This window comes from Scyliorhinus torazame, chromosome 12 (assembly GCF_047496885.1).
Source record: "Scyliorhinus torazame isolate Kashiwa2021f chromosome 12, sScyTor2.1, whole genome shotgun sequence".
NCBI lineage: Eukaryota > Metazoa > Chordata > Chondrichthyes > Carcharhiniformes > Scyliorhinidae > Scyliorhinus > Scyliorhinus torazame.
The window spans coordinates 66,324,756-66,347,785 of record NC_092718.1 but is presented as its reverse complement, the minus strand read 5'-3'; the positions used below and the strand labels follow the sequence as shown (position 1 = coordinate 66,347,785).

At 47.2% G+C, this 23,030-nt stretch overlaps 1 protein-coding gene across 1 annotated transcript in view; it reads left to right on the top strand.

Annotated features, from left to right (window-relative positions):
* The window catches only part of snrpa1 (small nuclear ribonucleoprotein polypeptide A'), a 54,380-nt gene extending 36,074 nt beyond the window's left edge, over positions 1-18,306 (top strand). The window contains exons 8-9 of the mRNA XM_072468813.1: positions 6,566-6,659; positions 17,904-18,306. Coding sequence (XP_072324914.1) covers positions 6,566-6,659; positions 17,904-17,965 — 156 coding nt within the window. The 3' untranslated portion in view covers positions 17,966-18,306. The remainder of the gene's footprint in view (positions 1-6,565; positions 6,660-17,903) is intronic.
* Positions 18,307-23,030: the final 4,724 nt, after the last annotated feature.

Genomic DNA, 23,030 nt, shown 5'->3' with positions numbered 1-23,030 from the left:
CCACTACCTCCGCCTCTCCCTCCACCGATGGCATCATAATCACGTTGAGCCTCTGCACATTAGTGTTTAGCTGCCTGCCCTTTACAAATCCCTTCTGGTCCTCGTGTATCACCCCAGGGACACAGTCCTCAATTCTCGTAGCCAGCACTTTTGCCAGCAACTTAGCATCCACATTGAGGAGCGAGATCGGTCTATACGATCCACATTGCAGTGGGTCCTTCTCCTGCTTCAGAATCAGCGAGATCAGCGCCCCGGACATTGTTGGGCGCAGGGTCTCCCCCTCCCTTGCCTCATTGAAAGTCCTCACTAACAACGGATCTAGCAGGTCCACATATTTCCTAAAAACTCAACCGGGAACCCATCTGGCCCCGGGGCCTTCCCCACCTGCATGTTTCCCAATCCTTTAACCAGCTCCTCCAACCCAATTGGCGCCCCTAAACCAGCCACCACCTGCTCCTCCACCCTCGGGAACCTCAGTTGATCCAAAAATCGTCGCATCCCCTCTTCCCCCGCTGGGGGCTCAGATCTGTACAGCTTCTCATAGAAGTCCTTAAATACCTCATTTACTCTCACCGCACTCTGCACTGTATTCCCCCTGCTATCCTTAACTCCACCTATCTTCCCTCGCTGCCACCCTCTTACGGACCTGGTGTGCCAGCATCCGGCTCGCCTTCTCTCCATACTCTTACGTCGCCCCCTATGCTTTCCTCCACTGTGCCTCTGCTTTCCCTGTGGTCAACAGGTCAAACTCCGTCTGGAGGCTTCGCCGCTCCCTAAGTGGCCCCTCCTCGGGGGCCTCTGCATATCTCCTGTCCACCCTTAAGATCTCTTCCACCAACCTCTCCCTCTCCCTGCCCTCTCTCTTCTCCCTGTGGGCCCTAATGGAGATTAACTCTCCCCTGACCACCACCTTCAACGCCTCCCAGACTACCCCCATCTGCACCTCTCCGTTGTCATTGGCCTTCAAGTATCTCTCAATGCACTCCCGCACACCACCTCATCCGCCAGTAATCCCACATCAAGACGCCACAGTGGGCGCTGGTCCCTCTCCTCTCCTAACTCCAGCTCCACCCAGTGCGGGGCGTGGTCTGAGATAGCTATGGCCGAATACTCCGTTCCTTCCACTTTCGGGATTGGCGCCCTACTCAACACAGAAATCTATCCGGGAGTAGGCTCTATGTACATGGGAAAAGAATGAGAATTCCCTGGCCAAAGGCCTAGCAAATCTCCATGGATCCACTCCCTCCCCCCCCCCCCCCCCCCCCCCCCCCAAAATCTGGTCCATTAAACCCCCTAAGCACCTTGGCCGCAGCCGGACCGTGTTGAAATCAATCCCCCCCCCCACCCCCCGGCCATTATCAAGCTTCCTGCCTCCAGGTCCGGAATCCGACCCAGCATGCGTTTCATAAATCCGGCATCATCCCAGTTCGGGGCATATACATTTACCAGTACCACCCACACCCCCTGCAACCTACCGCTCACCATCACGTATCGACCTCCATTATCCACTACAATATTCTTGGCCTCAAACGACACCTGCTTCCCCACCAGTATTGCAACCCCTCTGTTCTTCGCATCCAGCCCCGAATGGAATTACCTGTCCTACCCATCCCTTTTTCAACCTGACCTGGTCTGCCACCTTCAAACGTGTCTCCTGAAGCATGACCACGTCTGCCTTCAGTCCCTTTAAGTGCGTGAACACTCGGGCCCTCTTAACCGGCCCATTCAGGCCCCTCACATTCCAAGTTATCAGCCGGATTGGGGGGCTTCTCACACCGCCCCCCCCCCCCCCTGCCGACTAGCCATCTCCTTTTCTAGGCCAGTCACGTGCCCGCGCCTCCCGCACCCTCCAGGCCCCCAGACGGCGGACCCCCGCCCCGACCAGCTCTCCTATTTCCAGTTCCCCATTGGCCAATGCAGCAGCAACCCTATACCCCCCCTCTCCCCGCTAGATCCGTATATAGCTCTTTTGCTCCCCCCATAACACTCCCGTAAGTCAGCTGACTCCTGCTGACCCCGGCCTCTCCCGCCTTCCCAACGACCCCGCCCCTCAGTCAGTGTGCGCTTCTCCGACCCCCACTGCTGTCCTTCCCAAGCGCGGGAAGGTGCAGGTGGGGGTAGTCTGGCGGGTTTCTGCCGCACCTCCCGGATCGCCCTCCTGGGCCCTCTGGGTCTCCACTAGCTTCTCAATCGCCGCCTTCATTGGTGCCAGCATTTCTGTCTTCAGCTCCTCAAAGCAGTGTTTAAGAAACTCCTGCTGCTCCTGCGCCCATGCTGCTTGGTCTCCACCCGCCGCCATTTTGCTTTTTCTCCCCCTCACTTTTCGCTGCTCCAAGATCCCTTTTTTCACTGCTCCACTCCTGGTCCAATCCATACACTGTTGTGGGGGACCTTGCTGTTACCTTCCCACACTGGAAGCCGTTGAACAAGTGCCGTTGGGGCCCCTCTAGAGAGCCCTAAAGTCCGTTCCCGGCAGGAGCTGCCGAACGTGCGACTTATTCCCTAGGGAGGGAGTAAATAGGCAAGTTGTAATTGTGGGGGATTCTATTATCAGGGGACTAGATAGTATCCTTTGTGAGCAGGATAAAGAGCCCCGCATGGTATGTTGCCTGCCCAGTGCTAGGGTGCGGGACATCTCTGACCGGCTTGAAAGGATACTGGAGGGGGAGGATCCAGTTGTTGTGGTCCATGTCGGTACCAACAACATAGGCAAGTCTAGAAAAGAGGACCTGTTTAGAGATTATAAAGAGCTAGGATTCAAATTTTAAAAAACAGGTCCTCATGGGTCATAATCTCTGGATTACTGCCCGAGCCATGTGCAAATTGGCATAGGGAGGCAAGAATAAGGGAAGTTAATACGTGGCTGAAAGAGTGGTGTGGGAAAGAGGGGTTCCTTTTCATGGGACACTGGCATCAGTTTTGGGACAGGGGGGACCTATACCGTTGGGATGGTCTCCACCTGAACCGAACTGGGACCAGTGTTCTGGCGAAAAGAGTAAATAGGGTGGTCAATAGGACTTTAAACTAGAGATTGGGGGGGAAGGGAAAGTCAGGGAACCAAGAGGTGAAGCAATCAGTGGGAAGCGTAGCTGCTTAGGAATACAAAAAAGCACAAAAAGACAAAACTCAGGAGAGGTTACGATAGTCCCCATCCCACAAAATATGACAGTGTATGGAAAGGCTCAGTAAACCAAGGTCCACCACACTAAGAAAACAAAAAGGGACGGTCAACAGAGAATTAAAGGTGCTATATTTAAATGCGCGCGGTGTACGGAACAAGGTAGATGAGCTTGTGGCCCAGATTGTGACTGGCAGGTATGATGTGGTAGGCATCACAGAGACGTGGTTTCAGGGGGTTCAGGACTGGCATTTAAACATCCAGGGATTCACAACCTATCGAAAAGACAGAGGTGGGCAGAGGGGGCGGGGTTGCCTTGTTAATTAGGAATGAAATTAAATCAATAGCACTAAACGACATAGGGTCAGATGATGTGGAGTCTGTGGGGGTAGAGTTGAGGAACCACATAGGCACAAAAACCATAATGGGAGTTATGTACAGGCCTCCTAACAGTGGTCAGGACCAGGGGCACAAAATGCACCACGAAATAGAAAGTGCATGTCAGAAAGGCAAGGTCACGGTGATCATGGGGGACTTCAATGTGCAGGTGGACTGGGTAAATAATGCTGCCAGTGGACCCAAGGAAAGGGAATTCATTGAATGTTTACAGGAGGGCTTTTTGGAACAGCTTGTGATGGAGCCCATGAGGGGACAGGCCAGTGTTATGTAATGAGCCAGACTTGATTAAAGATCTTAAAGTAAGGGAACACTTAGGAGGCAGTGACCATAATATGGTAGAATTTAATCTCCAATTTGAAAAGAAGGTAGAATCAGATGTAAAGGTGTTACAGTTAAATAAAGGTAACTACAGGGGCATGAGGGAGGAACTGACGAAAATCGACTGGGAGCAGAGCCTAGTGGGAAAGACAGTAGAACAGCAATGGCAGGATTTCTGGGAGTAATTGAGGACACAGTACAGAGGTTCATCCCAAAGAAAAGAAAGGTTATTAGAGGGGGGATTAGGCAGCCATGGCTGACAAAGGAAGTTAGGGAATGCATCAAAGCAAAAGAGAAAGCCTATAATGTGGCAAAGAGTAGTGGGAAGTCAGAAGATTGGGAAGGCTACAAAAACAAACAGAGGATAACAAAGAGAGAAATAAGGAAAGAGAGGATCAATTATGAAGGTAGGCTAGCCAGTAACATTAGGAATGATAGTAAAAGTTTCTTTAAATACATTAAAAGCAAACGGGAGGCAAAAGCAGACATTGGGCCGCTCCAAAATGATGCTGGTAATCTAGTGATGGGAGACAAGGAAATAGCTGAGGAACTAAATAAGTACTTTGCGTCAGTCTTCACAGTAGAAGACATGAGTAATATCCCAACAATTCAGGAGAGTCAGGGGGCAGAGTTGAATATGGTAGCCATCACAAAGGAGAAAGTGCTAGAGAAACTAAGAGGTCTAAAAATTGATAAATCTCCGGGCCCAGATGGGCTACATCCTAGAGTTCTAAAGGAGATGGCTGAAGAAATAGTGCAGGCGTTAGTTATGATCTTTCAAAAGTCACTGGAGTCAGGGAAAGTCCCAGAGGATTGGAAAATCGCTGTTGTAACCCCCCCCTGTTCAAGAAGGGAACAAGGAAAAAGATGGAAAATTATAGGCCAATTAGCCTAACCTCGGTTGTTGGCAAGATTCTAGAATCCATTGTTAAGGATGAGATTTCTAAATTCTTGGAAGTGCAGGGTCGGATTAGGACAAGTCAGCATGGATTTAGTAAGGGGAGGTCGTGCCTGACAAACCTGTTGGAGTTCTTTGAAGAGATAACAAATAGGTTAGACCAAGGAGAGCCAATGGATGTTAGCTATCTTGACTTCCAAAAGGCCTTTGATAAGGTGCCTCACGGGAGACTGCTGAATAAAATAAGGGCCCATGGTATTCGAGACAAGGTACTAACATGGATTGATGATTGGCTGTCAGGCAGAAGGCAGAGAGTTGGGATAAAAGGTATTTTTTCGGAATGGCAACCGGTGACAAGTGGTGTCCCGCAGGGTTCAGTGTTGGGGCCACAGCTGTTCTCTTTATATATTAACGATCTAGATGACGGGACTGGGGGCATTCTGGCTAAGTTTGCCGATGATACAAAGATAGGTGGAGGGGCAGGTAGTATGGAGGAGGTGGGGAGTCTGCAGAAAGATTTAGACAGTTTAGGAGAGTGGTCCAAGAAATGGCTAATGAAATTCAACGTGGGCAAGTGCGAGGTCTTGCACTTTGGAAAAAAGAATAGAGGCATGGACTATTTTCTAAACGGTGACAAAATTCATAATGCTGAAGTGCAAAGGGACTTGGGAGTCCTAGTCCAGGATCCTCTAAAGGTAAACTTGCAGGTTGAGTCCGTAATTAAGAAAGCAAATGCAATGTTGTCATTTATCTCAAGAGGCTTGGAATATAAAAGCAGGGATGTACTTCTGAAGCTTTATAAAGCATTAGTTAGGCCCCATTTAGAATACTGTGAGCAATTTTGGGCCCCACACCTCAGGAAGGACATACTGGCACTGGAGCGGGTCCAGCGGAGATTCACACGGATGCTCCCAGGAATGGTAGGCCTAACATACGATGAACGTCTGAGGATCCTGGGATTATATTCATTGGAGTTTAGGAGGTTGAGGGGAGATCTAATAGAAACTTACAAGATAATGAATGGCTTAGATAGGGTGGATGTAGGGAAGTTGTTTCCATTAGCAGGGGAGACTAGGACCCGGGGGCACAGCCTTAGAATAAAAGGGAGTCACTTCAGAACAGAGATGCGGAGAAATTTCTTCAGCCAGAGAGGGTGGGTCTGTGGAATTCATTGCCACAGAGGGCGGTGGAGGCCGGGACGTTGAGTGTTTTTAAGACAGAAGTTGATAAATTCTTGATTTCTCGAGGAATTAAGGGCTATGGAGAGAGAGTGGGTAAATGGAGTTGAAATCAGCCATGATTGAATGGTGGAGTGGACTCGGTGGGCCGAATGGTCTTACTTCCGCTCCAATGGCTTATGGCCTTATTCTGGCATGGCCGCAACCAGAAGTCCGGGCCAGATGTTTTTAACCGATCTAGAAGCGTCTCTGGCCTATCAACAGAGGTTCTTTAACTTAGATTTGAAGAAGTAACTTTTCTCTCACCAGGTGTCTCCGCTTCCCCTCTTCCTTCAAATATCTCTATGGCCATCCCCATTTATATTGGCTTCTCCCCTAAAGTTTTTTTTATTCACCTAGTATTTTTGTTGCTTCATGTGAATGGTTATTGAGGTCCAACTAGCTACTTCTCTTAACTGTGGATATATATATATATATATATATACACACACAATACATACTTGCTGTGGGGGGTTTTGCCTGGAACACCTGTGCTTGGAGCATGGTAATCAAGACGTGAAAAGGCTGAAGGTTTCAGGAACATCAAAATGCCCGTGAACCTGTAAATCCTGAAATGCATATGTTGAGTTAAAAGTACCTTTTATTGATTTGCAGAATGCTATTGCAAATGCATCAACACTGGCTGAGGTGGAGAAACTGAAGGGCATGCTACAGGCTGGACAAATCCCAGGCAGGGACAGGAAGGCTGGTGAGTGGCTGGCAGTAAAAGACAGCATCATGGACTCCTGAGAAAGGAAAGGCTATTCAGCCATTAAAGCCATTCTATCCAAGATCCACGTGGAATGTTTCTATCGTGGGCTACCCATTGTTTTTGTACCATAATCATCACGTCTAGAGAACCTAATCTTCCCCTGTGGCAGACATTGATCACTTTCATTAATGTCTGCCCCATGTGCCCATCTGGCTGTGCTTGTGGGTTTTCTAATCTCAAGTTTGGGCATTGCTTTCTACCTACTCTCTGAACTTTGTAACACGTGTTCACTCCCAGTCTCTCCACAGGTCTGCCTCCCAGCAAGTGAAGCCTAGCCTTTTCTGTCATGTATCAGGGTTTGTGTATCAGAGCAGACAGCCTCGCTTGTACTACTGAGTTGTAAAGTGTGGAAGTCCTGCTCTACGTTCCAACTAGCAGAAAGCACAATTCTGATGTACTGTGTAATAATAATCTTTATTGTCACAAGTAGGTTTACATTAACACTGCAATGAAGTTACTGTGAAAAGCCCCGAGTGGCTTGAATTATTAATGCCTTATTACGAAAACTCATAGTTCAGGAGTTAGAAATGTTGATGCTTCCTTCTAATTGAGTCTATAGGAGTAAATTGTGTATGGATACAGAATATGTTGTGTGGAAAAGGGGAACAACCAGAAGGGATGGTGCAGACGAGAACCAGTGATGTAGCTTGGAAAGGGTAGTTTTGAGAGCTCGGGAGCATGATGGCTAGAGAGTCTCAAAAGGAGTTAATCACTGGATCTCACTTAGTAAGGTAAGATGAGATGAAACTTCAGATTCTACATGTGTTGTGACCAGTTGTGGAGATGATGGGCCAGTTAAACATCAGCAAGGCTGGGACCAATATGCATGTGGGGCGGTTAGCAAATGTGTGGGAGCATTTAAATTAATTTGGAAGGTTGGAGTAGCACTGTCAGGATTAAGCATTATTGAGGGGATGCAAGGTGTACAGAAGAATGGGATATACAGCTACCATTAAAGTGAAGGCCGGATAGGGAACATGTGTGTAAATGTATGAATGGGGTGAATAACTGAGTTACTGGGATAATGGGTAGCGCCTGTGAACTGGCGCTACTGCAGGGGGTGTCAACCCTGGCTTCGAGACCTGGGCTCAGCTGACGGTAGCCGGTCAGAGTCCCTGCTCAAGAATACAAGCCCCACTCCCTTGTGGGCGTCTTGGGAAGGACTAAGGCTAAGGATGTAAACCCTAACAGAAAATCTGGAGTGGAACCCCATGATACAGTCGTGTGTTATTTTCGGCATATTTCAACAACTCCTGCAGCCAAACATCATGGTGTGCACTCCTTCGGAGCCCAATGGCAAGGCCTCCACCTCCTCCCAGTGGCCAAGGAACTCCTCCCAGAGTCACACTGCAGTTTCCACCTATTGAGAAACACCACACACATGATCTTCACTGTGCAGCAAATTCAAGCACAAGGCGAGGAATGGCACCAACCACTGTACATGGCCTTTTTCACTTCGTGAAAGCCTTTGGATTGGATTTGTTTATTGTCACGTGTGCTGAGGTACAGTGAAAAGTATTTTTCTGCGAGCAGCTCAACAGATCATTAAGTACATGAGAAGAAAACGGAATAAAAGAAAATACATAACAGGGCAACACAACATATACAATGTAACTATATAAGCACTGGCATCGGATGAAACATACAGGGTGTATTGTCCATGAAGTCAGTCCATAAGAGGGTCATTTCGGAGTCTGGTGACAGTGGGGAAGAAGCTGTTTTTGAGTCTGTTCGTGCGTGTTCTCAGACTTCTGTATCTCCTGCCCGATGGAAAAAGTTGGAAGAGCGAGTAAGCTGGGTGGGAGGGATCTTTGATTATACTGCCCGCTTTCCCCAGGCAGCGGGAGGTGTAGATGGAGTCAATGGATGGGAGGCAGGTTCGTGTGATAGACTGGGCGGTGTTCACGACTCTCTGAAGTTTCTTGCGGTCCTGGGCCAAGCAGTTTCCATACCAGGCTATGATGCAGCCCGATAGGATGCTTTCTATGGTGCATCTGTAAAAAGTTGGTAAGAGTCAATGTGGACATGCTGAATTTCCTTAGTTTCCTGAGGAAGTATAGGCGCTGTTGTGCTTTCTTGGTGGTAGCGTCGACGTGGGTGGACCAGGACAGATTTTTGGAGATGTGCACCCCTAGGAATTTGAAACTGCTAACCATCTCCACCTCGGCCCCGTTGATGCTGACAGGGGTGTGTACAGTACTTTGCTTCCTGAAGTCAATGACCAGCTCTTTAGTTTTGCTGGCATTGAGGGAGAGATTGTTGTCGCTACACAACTCCACTAGGTTCCCTATCTCCCTCCTGTATTCAGACTCATCGTTATTCGAGATCTGGCCCACTATGGTCGTATCGTCAGCAAACTTGTAGATGGAGTTGGAACCAAGTTTTGCCACGTAGTCGTGTGTGTACAGGGAGTAGAGTAGGGGGCTAAGTACGCAGCCTTGCGGGGCGCCGGTGTTGAGGACTATTGTGGAGGAGGTGTTGTTCATTTTTACTGATTGTGGTCTGTTGGTCAGAAAATCGAGGATCCAGTTGCAGAGTGGGGAACCAAGTCCTAGGTTTTGGAGCTTTGATATGAACTTGGCTGGGATTATGGTGTTGAAGGCGGAGCTGTAGTCAATAAATAGGAGTCTAATGTAGGAGTCCTTGTTTTCGAGATGCTCTGGGGATGAGTGTAGGGCCAGGGAAATGGTGTCTGATGTGGACCGGTTGCAGCGGTATGCGAATTGCAGTGGATCAGGGCGTTCTGGGAGTATGGAGGTGATGCGCTTCATGATCAACCTCTCGAAGCACTTCATTACGACTGAAGTCAGGGCCACTGGTCGATAGTCATTGAGGCACGTTGCCTGTTTCTTCTTTGGTACCGGTATGATGGTGGTCTTCTTGAAGCAGGTGGGGACCTCGGAGTGGAGTAGGGACAGGTTAAAGATGTCCGTGAATACCTCTGCCAGCTGGTCCGCGCAGGCTCTGAGTGCGAGACCAAGGATCCCGTCCGGGCCCGTCGCCTTCTGAGGGTTCACTTTCAGGAAGGCCAATCTGACTTCGGAAGCTGTGATGGTGGGTATGGGTGAATTATGGGCTGCTGGGGCACTCGACAGTGGATTGTTGGTTACCTGCTCGAACCGAGCATAGAATGCATTGAGTTCATCGGGGAGGGGTGCGCTGCTGCCAGAGATACTGTTCGGCTTCGCTTTGTAGCCCGTTATGTTGTTTAGTCCTTGCCACAACCGCCGAGAGTCTGTCTGTGACTCTAGCTTGGTTTGATATTCTCTCTTGGCATTCTGGATGGCTTTGCGGAGGTCGTATCTGGATTTCTTGTATAGGTCAGGGTCGTCTGCCTTGAACGCCTCAGATCTGTCCTTCAGTAGGGAGTCAATCTCGCGATTGAGCCATGATTTCCGGTTGGGGAACGCACATACTGCTTTCTTTGGCACGCAGTCGTCCACACATTTGATGATGAAGTCTGGGACGGTGGTGGCATGCTCATTTAAGTTGGTCGCTGAGTTCTTAAATATGGACCAGTCCACTGTCTCCAAGCAGTCACGTAAGAGCTCTTCTGTCTCCTTGGACCAGCACTGCACAACCTTCTTGGCTGGATTCTCCCGCTTGAGTTTCTGCTTGTATGCCGGGAGAAGGAGCACCGTCTTATGGTCTGATTTCCCAAAGTGCGGTCGGGGGATGGAACGATGGGCGCCCTTGATTTTTGAGTAGCAGTGGTCAAGTGTGTTGTCGCCTCTGGTGGGACAGGAGATGTGCTGGTGGAATTTTGGCAGTACACTCTCAATTGCAATGACTTATGGAGTGTCTGCCTCCAATTTGGCTGTATGGTGGCACAGTGATCAGCACTGCTGCCTCACAGCACCAAGCACCCAGGTTCAATTCCGGCCTTGGCCGACTGTGTGGAGTTTGCACATTTTCCCCATGTGTGCATGGGTTAAATGTGCAATAAAGAACTGAACTCGAGTGAGAGTTATAGCCCTGGACATCAAAACAGCTTTAACCCACAGTCTAAAGATGTGCAGGTTAGTTTGGGTTATGGGGTACGGGGATAGGGTGGGGGAGTGGGCTTGGGTAGGGTGCTCTTTGAGAGGGTCGGTGCCTCCTTGAGAAGGCTGAATTGCCTCCTGCACTAAGTATTCGATGATTCTAAATTCTGCCTTAGTGAAAACTGCGGTCAGACAAGGCAGTGTCATTGCATCAAATGTGTTCTCCATTTTCCTCACTGCAATACTGCACCTCACCACCTGCAAATTACCCACAAGTGTGGAGATAATCCACAGAACAAATGGGGAAACTGTTCACCCCAGGCTGCCTTCAATCTAAAACTACACTCAACCTCATATGGTCATTGCCTGGCACATATGTGGCACAAATGTTTTCCAGGCCTTACTGTACATGTACACACACTGCTTCGTTATCTGGAGCGTTGCGAATATCAGCTCTGCAATCATCAGTGAACATCCTGAACTTTTGACCTTACGGAGAGAAGGCCATTGATAAAGCAACTGAAGATTGAGCTTTTGACACTACCTGAAGAACTGCTGCAGCAAGGCCCTGGGACTGAGATGATTGTCCTCCAACAACTACCTTTTGTTTGTGCTAGGTATGATTCCCAACCAGTGGAGAGTTTTCCTATTCCATTTTCTTCAGGTTTGCCAGGGCTCCTTGATGCCACACTCTCAAATGCTGTTTTGATGTCCAGGGCTATAACTCTCACTCGAGTTCAGTTCTTTATTGCACATTTAAACCAAGGTTGTAATGAAGTCAGGTGCTAAGTGGTTCTGTAGGAACCCAAGCTGAGCATTGGTGAGCAGATTGTTGCTGAGTAAGTGTTGCTTGATAGCACTTGTGATGATACTTTCCATCACTTTGCTGGTGATCAAGAAAGAGTAGACTGATGAAGCAATAATTGGCTGGGTTGGATTTGTCCTGCTTTTTGTGGACAGGGCATATTTTCCACATTTCACATATGGGTGTGACTAGCTCTGGAGCACAAATCTTCAGTACTGCTGCCAAAATGTTATCAGTACCCATTGCCTTTGCAGTATTCAGTACCTTCAGCCATTTTTTACCACGTGGAGTGTGAAGACTGATGTCAGTGATGCTAGGGACCTTCGGAGGAGGCCGGCATGGTCCATCTACATGGCACTTCTGGCTGAAGATTGTTGCAAATGTACCTTATCCACCCTACTGATGCTGGGGTTATTTGTGGAACCTCTTCCTCCACTTAGCCTATAATTGCCCTCCACCATTCACGATTGGATGTGGCAGGACTGCAGAAATTTGAGCTGATCCATTGGTTGTGGGATTTCTTGGCTCTGTCCGTCAAATGCTGCTTCCACAGTTTGGGATACCAGTAATCCTGTGTATTAGCTTCACCAGGTTGACACCTCATTTTTGCATGTGTTGGTGCTGCTCCAGGCATTCCCTCCTGCACCTTTCATTGAACCAGGGTTACATATGAACTCCCATATGAACAAAAGAATGAGAAGAAACAGAGAGCCACTCGACCCTTTGAGTCTGCCCTACCATTCAATAAGAACCTCAACCGCTACATTCCTGCCTACTGCGGATAACCTTTCTCCTCCCCCTTGTTAATCCAGAATCTATCCAACTCTGCCTTAAAAATATTCGAAGACTCTGCTTCCACCACCTTTGAGGAAGTGAGTTGTAAAGACTCCTGTTCCGCAGAGAAAGAAATTCGCCTCATCTCTGTTTTAATTGAGTGACCCTTTATTTTTAAACAGTAACCCTGTTTCTCGGGGTCCCACAAGAGGAAACATCCTCTCCACATCCACCCTGTCACTACCCCTCAGGATCTTAAAGGAAAGGGCTGGTGGTGTGTTTTTATAAGCCATGTTGGTTAGGGTTTGTGTTTGGGGGGGATGATGGTTATTTGATTGTGGGTTCTGCTGGATATTATTGGTGAATAGTGTTAAAATTATAGATGCCTCAATAAAATATTTTCTATAAAAATATTTCTAGCTAGCTTATTCTAAAATGTTTCCTTCTTTATCAATCTTTCAGTCATTCCTTACTGTTTTTATATTCTCTCCAATCTTCTGATCTACCACCCACCTTTGTACAATTATGTTTTTTGTTTAAGTTTGACATCTTTAACTTTAGTTCACCTTGGATTGTGGGCCCTTGGAATTTTTCTTTTTCGTTCTATTCTGAAATATCTCCTTTAAATGTATGCGACAGCATCTCTATTGACCTATCCCTTAACCTAATTTGCAAGTTCACTTTAGCTAGCTCTGCTTTCATGCCTTCATAATTGTCCTTATTTAAGGTTAAAATACTAGCCTTAGACACTGTCTTCTCCCTTAAACTGAAAATAAAATTCAATGATATTATGGTCACTGCTATCAAGGGGTGGCTTCATCATGAGGTCATTAATTAATCCAATCTCTCTCAATACCAGCTCTGAGAGCCTGCTCTCTGGCTACCTGAAGAGCGTATTGTTCTAAGAAACTATCCCAGAAACATTCTTTGAATCCCTCATCTAGGTTACTTCTGATTTTTCCAATCTGTATGTAGATTAAAATCCCCCCCTTTTTTTTTTTTGATGAGCCCCTATTGTTTCTTCCTTTATAGTCCGTCCTATCATATGGTTACTGATAGGGGGCCTGTACACCACTCCCACAAGTAACTTCTTGCCTTCATCATTTCTCATCTCCTAGAACCTCTACAATGCAAAAGGAAGCCATTTGGCTCATCAATCTGCACCAGCCCTCTGAAAGAGCACCCCACTCCCCCGCCATAACCCGGCACCTTTGATCATAGCCAACCCACCTATACTGCACACCGTTAGACGGTGGGAGGAAACCGGAGCACCCAGAGGAAACCCATGCAGACACTGGGAAAGCGTACAAAGTCAGTCACCCAAGACCGGAATCTAACTCCGGTCCCTGGCGCTGTGAGGCAGCAGTGCTAACCACCTTGGCATCATGCTGCACATCTCTACCCAAACTGCTTCTCCATCCTGGTTACCTGAAACTTGGGTCATCTGTATTGTGCTAAAAGTAACATTAACTAACAGAGCCAACCCTCCATCTTTTCCTAGCTTCCTGACAGGCCTAAATGTCATGTCCCTTTCAATACTCTGGTCCCAATTTAGGTCATGTTGCAGCAATGTCTCTATGATGGCTATCGGATAATTTATACTGGTTTATAGTTCTGCTTTCAGTTCACTTGTTTTGTTGCAAATGCTATGTATATTCCGATACTGAGCCTTCAGTTTTGTTCCTTTATTATTTTTGTATTCTCAAGTCTTATCGGATGATTTACTCTTTATTTCTACACCCTGCCACTTCATGTCATGGTCCATTTAGCATTTCCTACATTAATACCTTTCTCTCTTGCCTTGTCTCTATTCTTCGATCTTGGCTTGATGGTAAGGTTAGAGTGAACAACATATTGGGCAGAAGGTTAACGGTTGTAACATAGAATTTACAGTGCAGTAGTTGACTACATTCTGCTGTTGATGATGGCCAGTTTTTGAGTTGCTACATCTTTTCAGAATATGCCCCATTTAGCACGGTGGTAGTGAAGGTGGTGTTTCATCTCCACAAGAACTCTGTGGTGTTCATTCTTGCCAATACTGTCATGGACTGCAGTGATTCAAGGTGGCAGCTCGCCTCCATCTTCACAAGGACAATTAGGGATGAGCAATGAATGCTGGCCTAACCAGTGATGCCTACGTCCCTTGAATGAATTAAAAAATAACATGTGCATCTGCATAGGTAGATTGGTGAGGGCAAGCTAGTATGCTACTCCCTTTCCTTTATAAATCCTTCAGACTTCTGGTTCGCAGTGGTGCAGTCAAGCACTCTTGGTGATGGACATTGAAGTCTCCCACCAAGAGAACATTGTGTCCTTGCCACCCTCGGTACTTCTTCAATAGATGTTCAACGTGGAGGAGTATTGCTTCATCTATGCTCCTTACCCGTGCTTGATGTGATGCCATGAGGCTTCTTGGGGTCCGGAGTCAATGTTGAGAACTCCATGGCAAATTGGAAGATTGGTTTATTGTAACGTGTACCGAGGTACAGTGAAAAGTATTGTCCTGCGTGCAGCTCAAACAGATCATTCCGTACATAAAATGAAAATACATAATAGGGCAAACATAAAATACACAATGTAAATACATAGACACAGGCATCAGGTGAAGATGTGTGAAGAGATCACATCAGTCCATAAGAGGGTCGTTTAGGAGTCTGGGATCTGTACAAGGTGGACGGGTTAAGCCTGAACCGAAATGGGACCAGCATCCTTGTAGGGAGGTTTGACAATAACTTGGCTGGGGATGGGATGCTAGGAGAAGGTTCAGCAGGAGGAGATGCACAGCCAAAATTAGAAACGACAGGAACTGAGTCAGGAAGGCCATAACAATTATAGACCGGTTAAGTTGCAAGGGTGATTGGCAAAATTGCATGGTAGCTATTTTAATGCAAGAGTGTGACAAACAAGGCAGATGCGTTGAGGGCACAAAAACATCCCAGGGGTTTACCATTGATCAGAAACTGAACTGGGCTAGCCATATAAATACTGTGGCTACCAGGGCAGGTCAAAGGCTACGAATCCTACGGTGAGTAACTCGCCTCCTGACACACGTCCCACCAAGCCTGTCCACCATCTCCAAGGCAAAAGTCAAGAGTGCAATGGAATATTCCACTTGCCTGGATGAGTGCAGCTCCAACAACACTCTTAAGCTCAACACCACCCAAGACAAAGCAGCCCACTTGATTGCTTCGCCTTCCACAAACATTCAAACTTTCACCACCGACGAACAATGGCAGCCGTGTACCATCTACTAAATTCACTGCAGGAACTCGCCACGGTTCCTTAGACAGCACCTTCCAAACCCACGACCACTACCATCTGGAAGGACAAGAGCAGAAGCTAGCTGGGAACCCCAACACCTGGAGGTTCCCTTCCAAGTCACTCACCACCCTGACTTGGAAATATATCGCTGTTCCTTCACTGTCGCTGCGGCAGAATCCTTGAACTCCCTCAATTAACAACACAGTGGATGTACCTACACAGAAACTGCAGCGGTTCAAGAAGGAAACTCACCACCTGAAGGGCAAGTAGGGATGGGCAATAAATGCTGGCCTAACCAGCGATGGCAGAGGGTAGTGAATCTGTGGAACTCTTTGCCATCGGAGGCTGTGGAGGCCAAACCACAGTGTCTTTAAGACAGAAATAGATAGCTTCTTGATTAATATGGGGTTCAGGGGTTATGGAGAGAAGGCAGGAGAATGGGGATGAGTAAAATATCAGCCATGATTGAATGGCAGAGCAGACTCGATTGGCCTAATTCTGCTCCTGTGTCTTATGGTCTTAAGGCCCACATTCCGTAAATGAATTTTAAAAAAACTAATAAATTGGATTACAATACTTGGGTTGTGTCTTTTGACTGGCGCTGACACGATGGATGAAAGGGCCTTCTCTGCTGTACACCTCTATGACCACTGATGGAGATACGGGTGAAGATAGCGGAGTGGTCACAATCTTCCATACCTTCCTTTGGACATGGGTGTGGAGCTAGAGGATTGTAGTGTTGAACATTTACAGCCATTTAAAAAAGGAAATGGGGAGATTTTGACACATTGATCCACTGACACAGTGGTCAGCACTGCTGCCTCACAGCGGCAGGGACCCGGGTTCGATTCTTCCTGTAAGTGACTGTCTGAGGAGTTTACACGTTCTCCCCGTGGTCTGCGGGGTTTCCTCCAGGTGCCCTGGCTTCCTCCCACAGTCCAAAGATGTGCAGGTTAGATTTTGGAAGGACGTGGATTAAGCAGGGGAGCGGACCTGGATGGAGTGCTCTTGCGAAGGGTGGGTGCAAACTTGATAGGCCGAATGGCCTCCTTCTGCACCGTAGGGATTCTATAGACTAAATCAGTGTTTTTCAAACTTTTTTTCCGGGGACCCATTTTTGCCAACCTCCGTGGCCCACGCCGGCTGACCTTCGTGACCCACCATTTTCTCTTGCATTGTTGCTGACAAAAATGGAGGAAATGGTTTTGGGTCCCTTTGGCCCCAATGGTTGCTTTGTCCCTTTGGCCCCCCCAACTTGTAAAAACAAAAGGCTGCGACCATTAAAAAAACAAAACAAATGCGGCCGCACTGCATATGTGCACCGATGATCGGGCGCGCATGCGCTGTGCGGCCAAATTTCTTTCGTCTGTTCCTGGCTCAGCTGGCATTATTAAAAGCCGGCTGTTGCGCACGGATTTGCGCGATCGGGAGCTCCGCGACCCTCCCGATACCCGCCTGCGACCCACCCGCCGGTCACGCTCCCGAGTTTGACGATGCCTGGACTAAACAAATTGGCATTTGGGAAAATAAGAGTGAGTAAACAAAAGTCAGCACTGATTTGTTAAAACCAAATCTTATTTGGCTAACTTGATTGAATTCTTTGAAGTAACTTAAGAGTTGACGACATGGAGTTGATATTTTAAAACCACTTTAAGTCCAAGTCTGTGATGAAAGGGGCAGTGGCAGCATGGATACAAAATTGTCAAATAGCTAGAAAGCAGAGTCGTTGTGCACAGGTGTCATTGGCGTCACTCTGCAGTTGGTGGTTAGACCGCTGTTCTTTTTGATATATATCCTGACCCCGACTTGAGAACATAGAGCATAACTTCAAAATACAGCACAAAACACATGTAATGTTACAGACACCAAAGAGACTGATGACGTTTATAAAGATATTTGAATTTCCAGCAACCGACTGGTAAGAGTGTGACAAGATTTCAAGTTTTAACAAGCTTCAAGTTGCCATTTTCGACAGGTGTTGACATCTTGTGCCTTCCATTCAGTGTAACAACCTGTGGGCCTCCTGCCCCCCCCGTATAAGGACGTTTTGCCTGAATAACTGAAGAAAAAGCTGCACTTGAGTAAAACCATGCGGTCCGAACCACTCCGAGGCAGAAATTTGGTCATATTAAAACAGCTTCTTTTTGGTCCATGTTCCCAGATGTTTGAGGTGGAATTTACACCCTGCTTTGTGACTGGCCCACTCATTCTTCTGAGGCACATGTTACAGCTGTTTACGGAAACTTATCAAATCGAAAGTGATTTTAATAATGTAATAAATGTTTGATTTGGCCTTTGAACTAATATAAAAAGCAAGTGAAATACTTTGGGTAAATGTTTTGCTTTGTGATTTTCCAGGTCCTGCTGATGAGGTTGAAGAGGAAGATATGGAAGAGGATCCCATTACCAATGGCAACTAATGTTTCCCTCTGTGCTTGTGTTAGCTGTTCTTGTTTTACAGGCTCCAGTTTCGAGAGAATATTTTTCAGTTTTACTGAGTGGCCGGTGTGGTGGGTGGACTCTAATCTCAACTGGAGCCTGTTTGAGTTTTTGCATCTGGTTCCTGGATAGCAATAGGTACAGAGGCACCTCTGCCCAATGTCCATATACATCAGTACTCACTTCAGTAAATATTGATTTGTTTTACATTTATACTCTTAATTGAGTAGGAAATTCACTTTTGCAACTTAATTATCATGTTCAGATTGTAAATGTTATTTTTGCCAGAGTTTTGATAATAAACGTTTTTGTTTACATTTCATTTGTGTGTTGTCGGTCTGGATTTGGGTTTAGTTCAATTGGCTGGCTCCTGGGAGAAAGGGGATTGCCAGACAGGACATAGGGTGGGGCCCCTAATAGCAGGAGTTTAGAGGAATGAGGTGATCCCATTGGAATATAAAGTGCCTTAAAGGGTTTTACAAGGTAGATGTTTGGAGCATATTTCCTCAGGCTGAGGAGTTTAGAATTAGGGGTCACAGTCTCCGGATAAGGGATCAGTCATTTTGGGCCAAGAGGAGGAGTAATTTCTTCACTCACTTGTACCATCGACCTAAAGAGTACTTCTCAGTGCTGAGTCAACACTTTTTTGGATGCAAAGAGAATCAAGGGACACGGGGAATGAGCGGGAAGTTGAAGTGGGAGATTAGCCATTATCTTATTGAATAGTGGAGCAGGTGCCAGATTCCAAATGGCCTGCTCATTTTTATTCAATCCAAACAAGAACATAAAATGTTGGAAATAACCAGCACTTGAGGCAACATCTATGGAGTGAGCAACAGAGTTAACGTTTCATATCAACGATTGTTTGTCAAAGTTGTAAAAGTTGGCAAGATTTTAAACAAGTGGGAAATTTCCCAGATATGTCCTGTCCACAAAAAGCCCAGCCCATTAGTCTACTCTCATCAATGTGATGGAAGGTGTCAACAGTGCCATCAAGTGGCATTTACTCAACAATAACTTCACCAATTTGCATTGTACCAGGATTAACTGGTCCCTGACCTAATTATAGCCTTGGTCCAAACATGAGGAAAAAAAGCTGTATTCCAGAGGTGAGGTGAGTGACTCCCCTTGATATCAAGGCAGCATTTGATATCAAGGGGAGTCACTCACTGAGTGCGGCATCAGTAAAATTGATGTCAATAGAAATTGAGGCAAGCTCTTAGTCATATCTAGTACAAAGGAAATGGTGGTGTTTGTTGGAGGCCAATAATCTTGGTCCCAGGGCGTCACCCTGAGGAATTCATGCATCTGAAGTTAGTTCATCAGTGGCCTTTCCTCCATTACGACATCAGAAGTATGCTGATAATTGCAGTCTTCAGTGCCAGTTGCAACTCTTCATATGAAGAAGTTTGTGTTAGCACGAAGCAAGACCTGGACAACATTTAAGCTTGGGCTGATCAATGGAGTAAGGGATCAAGCTTGAGAGAACATAGTACCAGAAATCACCAGCTGAAAGCAATGTGGAAGACAGCGAGTGGGTTCAACACAAAGGAAAAACCTGACATCAGAAGAAAGTGGGTAAGTGATTATTTGGTGAGTATCATTCTCCCTCTAAACTAGGGTGTTTTTAAAATAGGAGCTGGAAAATATTTAAACTGGTATAACAGTGAAATACAACAAATGCTGAATAAGCGACGGCATAGTGGTATTGTCACTGGACTAGTAAACCAGAGACCCAGAGTTTTGCTCTGGGGACCCAGGCAAATCCCACCACTGCAGATGGAGAAATTTGAATTCCATAAAAATCTGGAATTAAAGTCTAATGATGACCATGAAACCATTGTCGACTGCCATGAAAACCCCATCTGGTTCACTAATGTCCTTTAGGGAAGGAAATCTGATGTTCTTGCCTAGATATGACTCCTGTCCCACAGCAATGTGGTTGGTTGGATGGATGGATTTGTTTATCGTCACATGAAAAGTATTTTTCTGCGTGCAGCTCAAACAGATCTTTAGTACATGAAAAGAAAATACATAATGGGACAACACAAGATACATTATGTAAATACCTAGACACTGGCATCGGGTGAAGCATACAGGAGTGTAGTTTTAATCAGGTCAGTCCATAAGAGGGTCGTTTAGGAGTTTGGTAACAGCGGGGAAGAAGCTGTTTTTGAATCTGTTCATGCGTGTTCTCAGGTTTTTGTATCTCCTGCCCAATGGAAGAAGTTGAAAGAGTGAGAACTGCCCCCTCAAGGGTAATTCGGTATGGGCAATAAATGCTGGCACAGCCTGCAAAGCCCACTTTCCATGAACAAATAAATAAATATACTCCGGTCTGGCAGCATCTGTGGAGAGAGAAACAGTTAACGTTTTGAGTCCATATGACCCATCTACAGAATTAATAGGTCAAGGGACATGGATTAACAATAGTTTAAATAATATACAACTAGATTCTAAAAGAACATCCAGCGTTTAAAATCATGATCAAGGACCACAACGTGCAGGGTAATCAAATGATTAACATTGCTGCGACGTGTGAACTTCAGGGCACCCATGTCTAGGGAGGACCACCAGTGTAGGAAGTGTCTAGCTGCACTTCTGAGCTCAGGGTAGCTGGAGTCACTGTGGAGCATTGGGGAGGTTGTGTTTCCAGAATCGGTCAGCCCACAGGCAATGAGTTGAGGATAGGTGGCCACCCAGGAGAATAGCAAGAGGCAGAAAGTATCTAATTGTTCAGAATGTGCCACTTAAACCTCTACTCCACATTGGAACTTGAAGGAGTGCAAACCAGACCATGGTACCAATGGGCAAGGGACTGCATGGGAAACCAAGCAAAAAATAGAAATGGAGCTGTTATGGTCACAATTAGGCTTACATTTTTTTTTTTTAGAAGATATTTTATTGAGGCATTTATAATTTTAACAATTTTAAATATTAAATTTCAACAAACACAAAAGCACACTATAACCAACAAACTCCAGCCAATGTTGCTTACACAAATAGTGCCACCTACTCCACCCCTCTGTTGTTTCTCCTATCATTACTCGCCTCCCCCCCCCCCCCACCTCTGCTGACAGCCTAACTTTCCTCGAAGAAGTCGATGAACAGCTGCCACCGCCGGGCAAGCCCGGCAATGAACCCTTCACGGCGTATTTAATTTTTTTGAGTCTGAGAAACCACATGTGGCTAACCCACACCCCCGACTTCAGGGAATCCGAGTCCCTCCACCCTAGTAAGACCCGTCTCCGGTCACCAGGGAGGCAAAGGCCAAGACACCTGCCCCTCACTCTCTGGTCTTGTGACACACCGAAGATTGCCACCTCTGGACTCGGAACCACCCTCCCTTTTAAGACCTCTGACATGACATCAAACCCCTCTGTCTCGGACACGCCCAAAACATATGGGCAAGGTTCGCAGGACCCCCCTCCCCGCCCAGCGTCCACACCTATCCTCCACTCGCTCAAAGAACCTGCTCATCAGGGCCACAGTCATGGGTGCCCTGTGAACCACCTTAAATTGTATCAGGATGAGCATGGCATACAACGAGGGTGCATTAACTGTCCTCTGGACATCCTCCCATAACCTGGCCTCCAACACCCCAGCTCTTCTTCCCACTTCCTCTTCACCTCTCCTATCGGGGCTCCATCCCACTCCATCAGCTCCTTATAGATCTCTGAGACCTTCCCCTCGCCTACTCCTGTTCTTGACACCACCTTATCCTGTAGCCCCTGGAGCAGCAGGTGCGAGAAGGTCAACCTGCCGCCGCATAAAATCCCTCACCTGGACATACCGGAACCCATTCCCACCTGGCAACTCGGACACCTCCGACAGCTCCTCCAAGCTCGGGAAACCCTCATCAATAAACAGATCCCCAAATCTCTTGATCCCCGCCTGCGGCCACCTCTGAAAGCCACCATCCAGTCCTGGGGCGAACCGGTGGTTATCACATATCGGTGCCCACACCGACGCCCCCACCAACTCCCATGTGCTGCCTCCACTGTCACCACACCCTCAGGGCTGCCACTACTAACCGGGCTTGTGGAGTACCGAGCCGGCGAGAACGGCAGAGGTGCCACTAACAGTGCCCCCAAACGGGCAGCACGGTGGCACAGTGGGTTAGCACTGCAGCCTCATGGCACCAAGGTCCCAGGTTCGAACCTGGCTCTGGGTCACTGTGTGGAGTTTGCACATTCTCCCCGTGTTTGCGTGGGTTTCACCCTCAACCCAAAGATGTGCAGGGTAGGTGGATTGGCCACGCTAAATTGCCCCTTAATTGGGAAAAAAAAAATGAATTGGTTACACTGGGTGGTTAAATTGGGTAATTTAGCTATTTAGTTTGGGACATCCACTGTCCCTGGCTCCTTCATGTGCAAGAAGTGTGTCCAGCTGCAGCTCCTGTTAGACCGCTTGACGGCTCTAGAGCTGCGGATGGACTCAAATTGGAGCATCCACGATGCTGAGGAAGTCGTGGATAGCATGTTTAGTGAGTTGGTCACACCGCAGATAAAGAGTACTGAGGGAGATAGGGAATGGGTGACCAAAAGGCAGAGAAAGAGTAGAAAGGCAGTGCAGGGCTCCCATGCGGTTTTCTCTCTCCAAAACAGGTATACCGCTTTGGATACTGCTGGGGGAGATGGCTCACCAGGGCTAGGCAGCAGTAGCCACGTTCTTGGGACTGTGGCTGGCTCTGCTGTGCAGCACGGCAGGAAAAGAGTGGTAGAGCTATAGTTATGGGGATTCGATTGTAAGGGGAGTAGACAGGCGTTTCTGCAGTTGCAAATGAGACACCAGGAAGGTATGTTGCCTCCCGGGTGCAAGGGTCCTGGATGTCTCAGAATGGCTGCAGGATATTCTAATGGCAGAGGGTGACCAGCCAGCTGTCGTGCATATCGGCACCAGTGATATAGGTAAAAAAACAGGATGAGGTCCTGCATGCTGAATTTAGGAAGTTGGGAGCTAAACTAAAAAGTAGGACCTCAAAGGTCGTAATCTCGGGATTGCTACCAGTGTCTCATGCTAGTCTGCGTAGGAATGACAGGATAG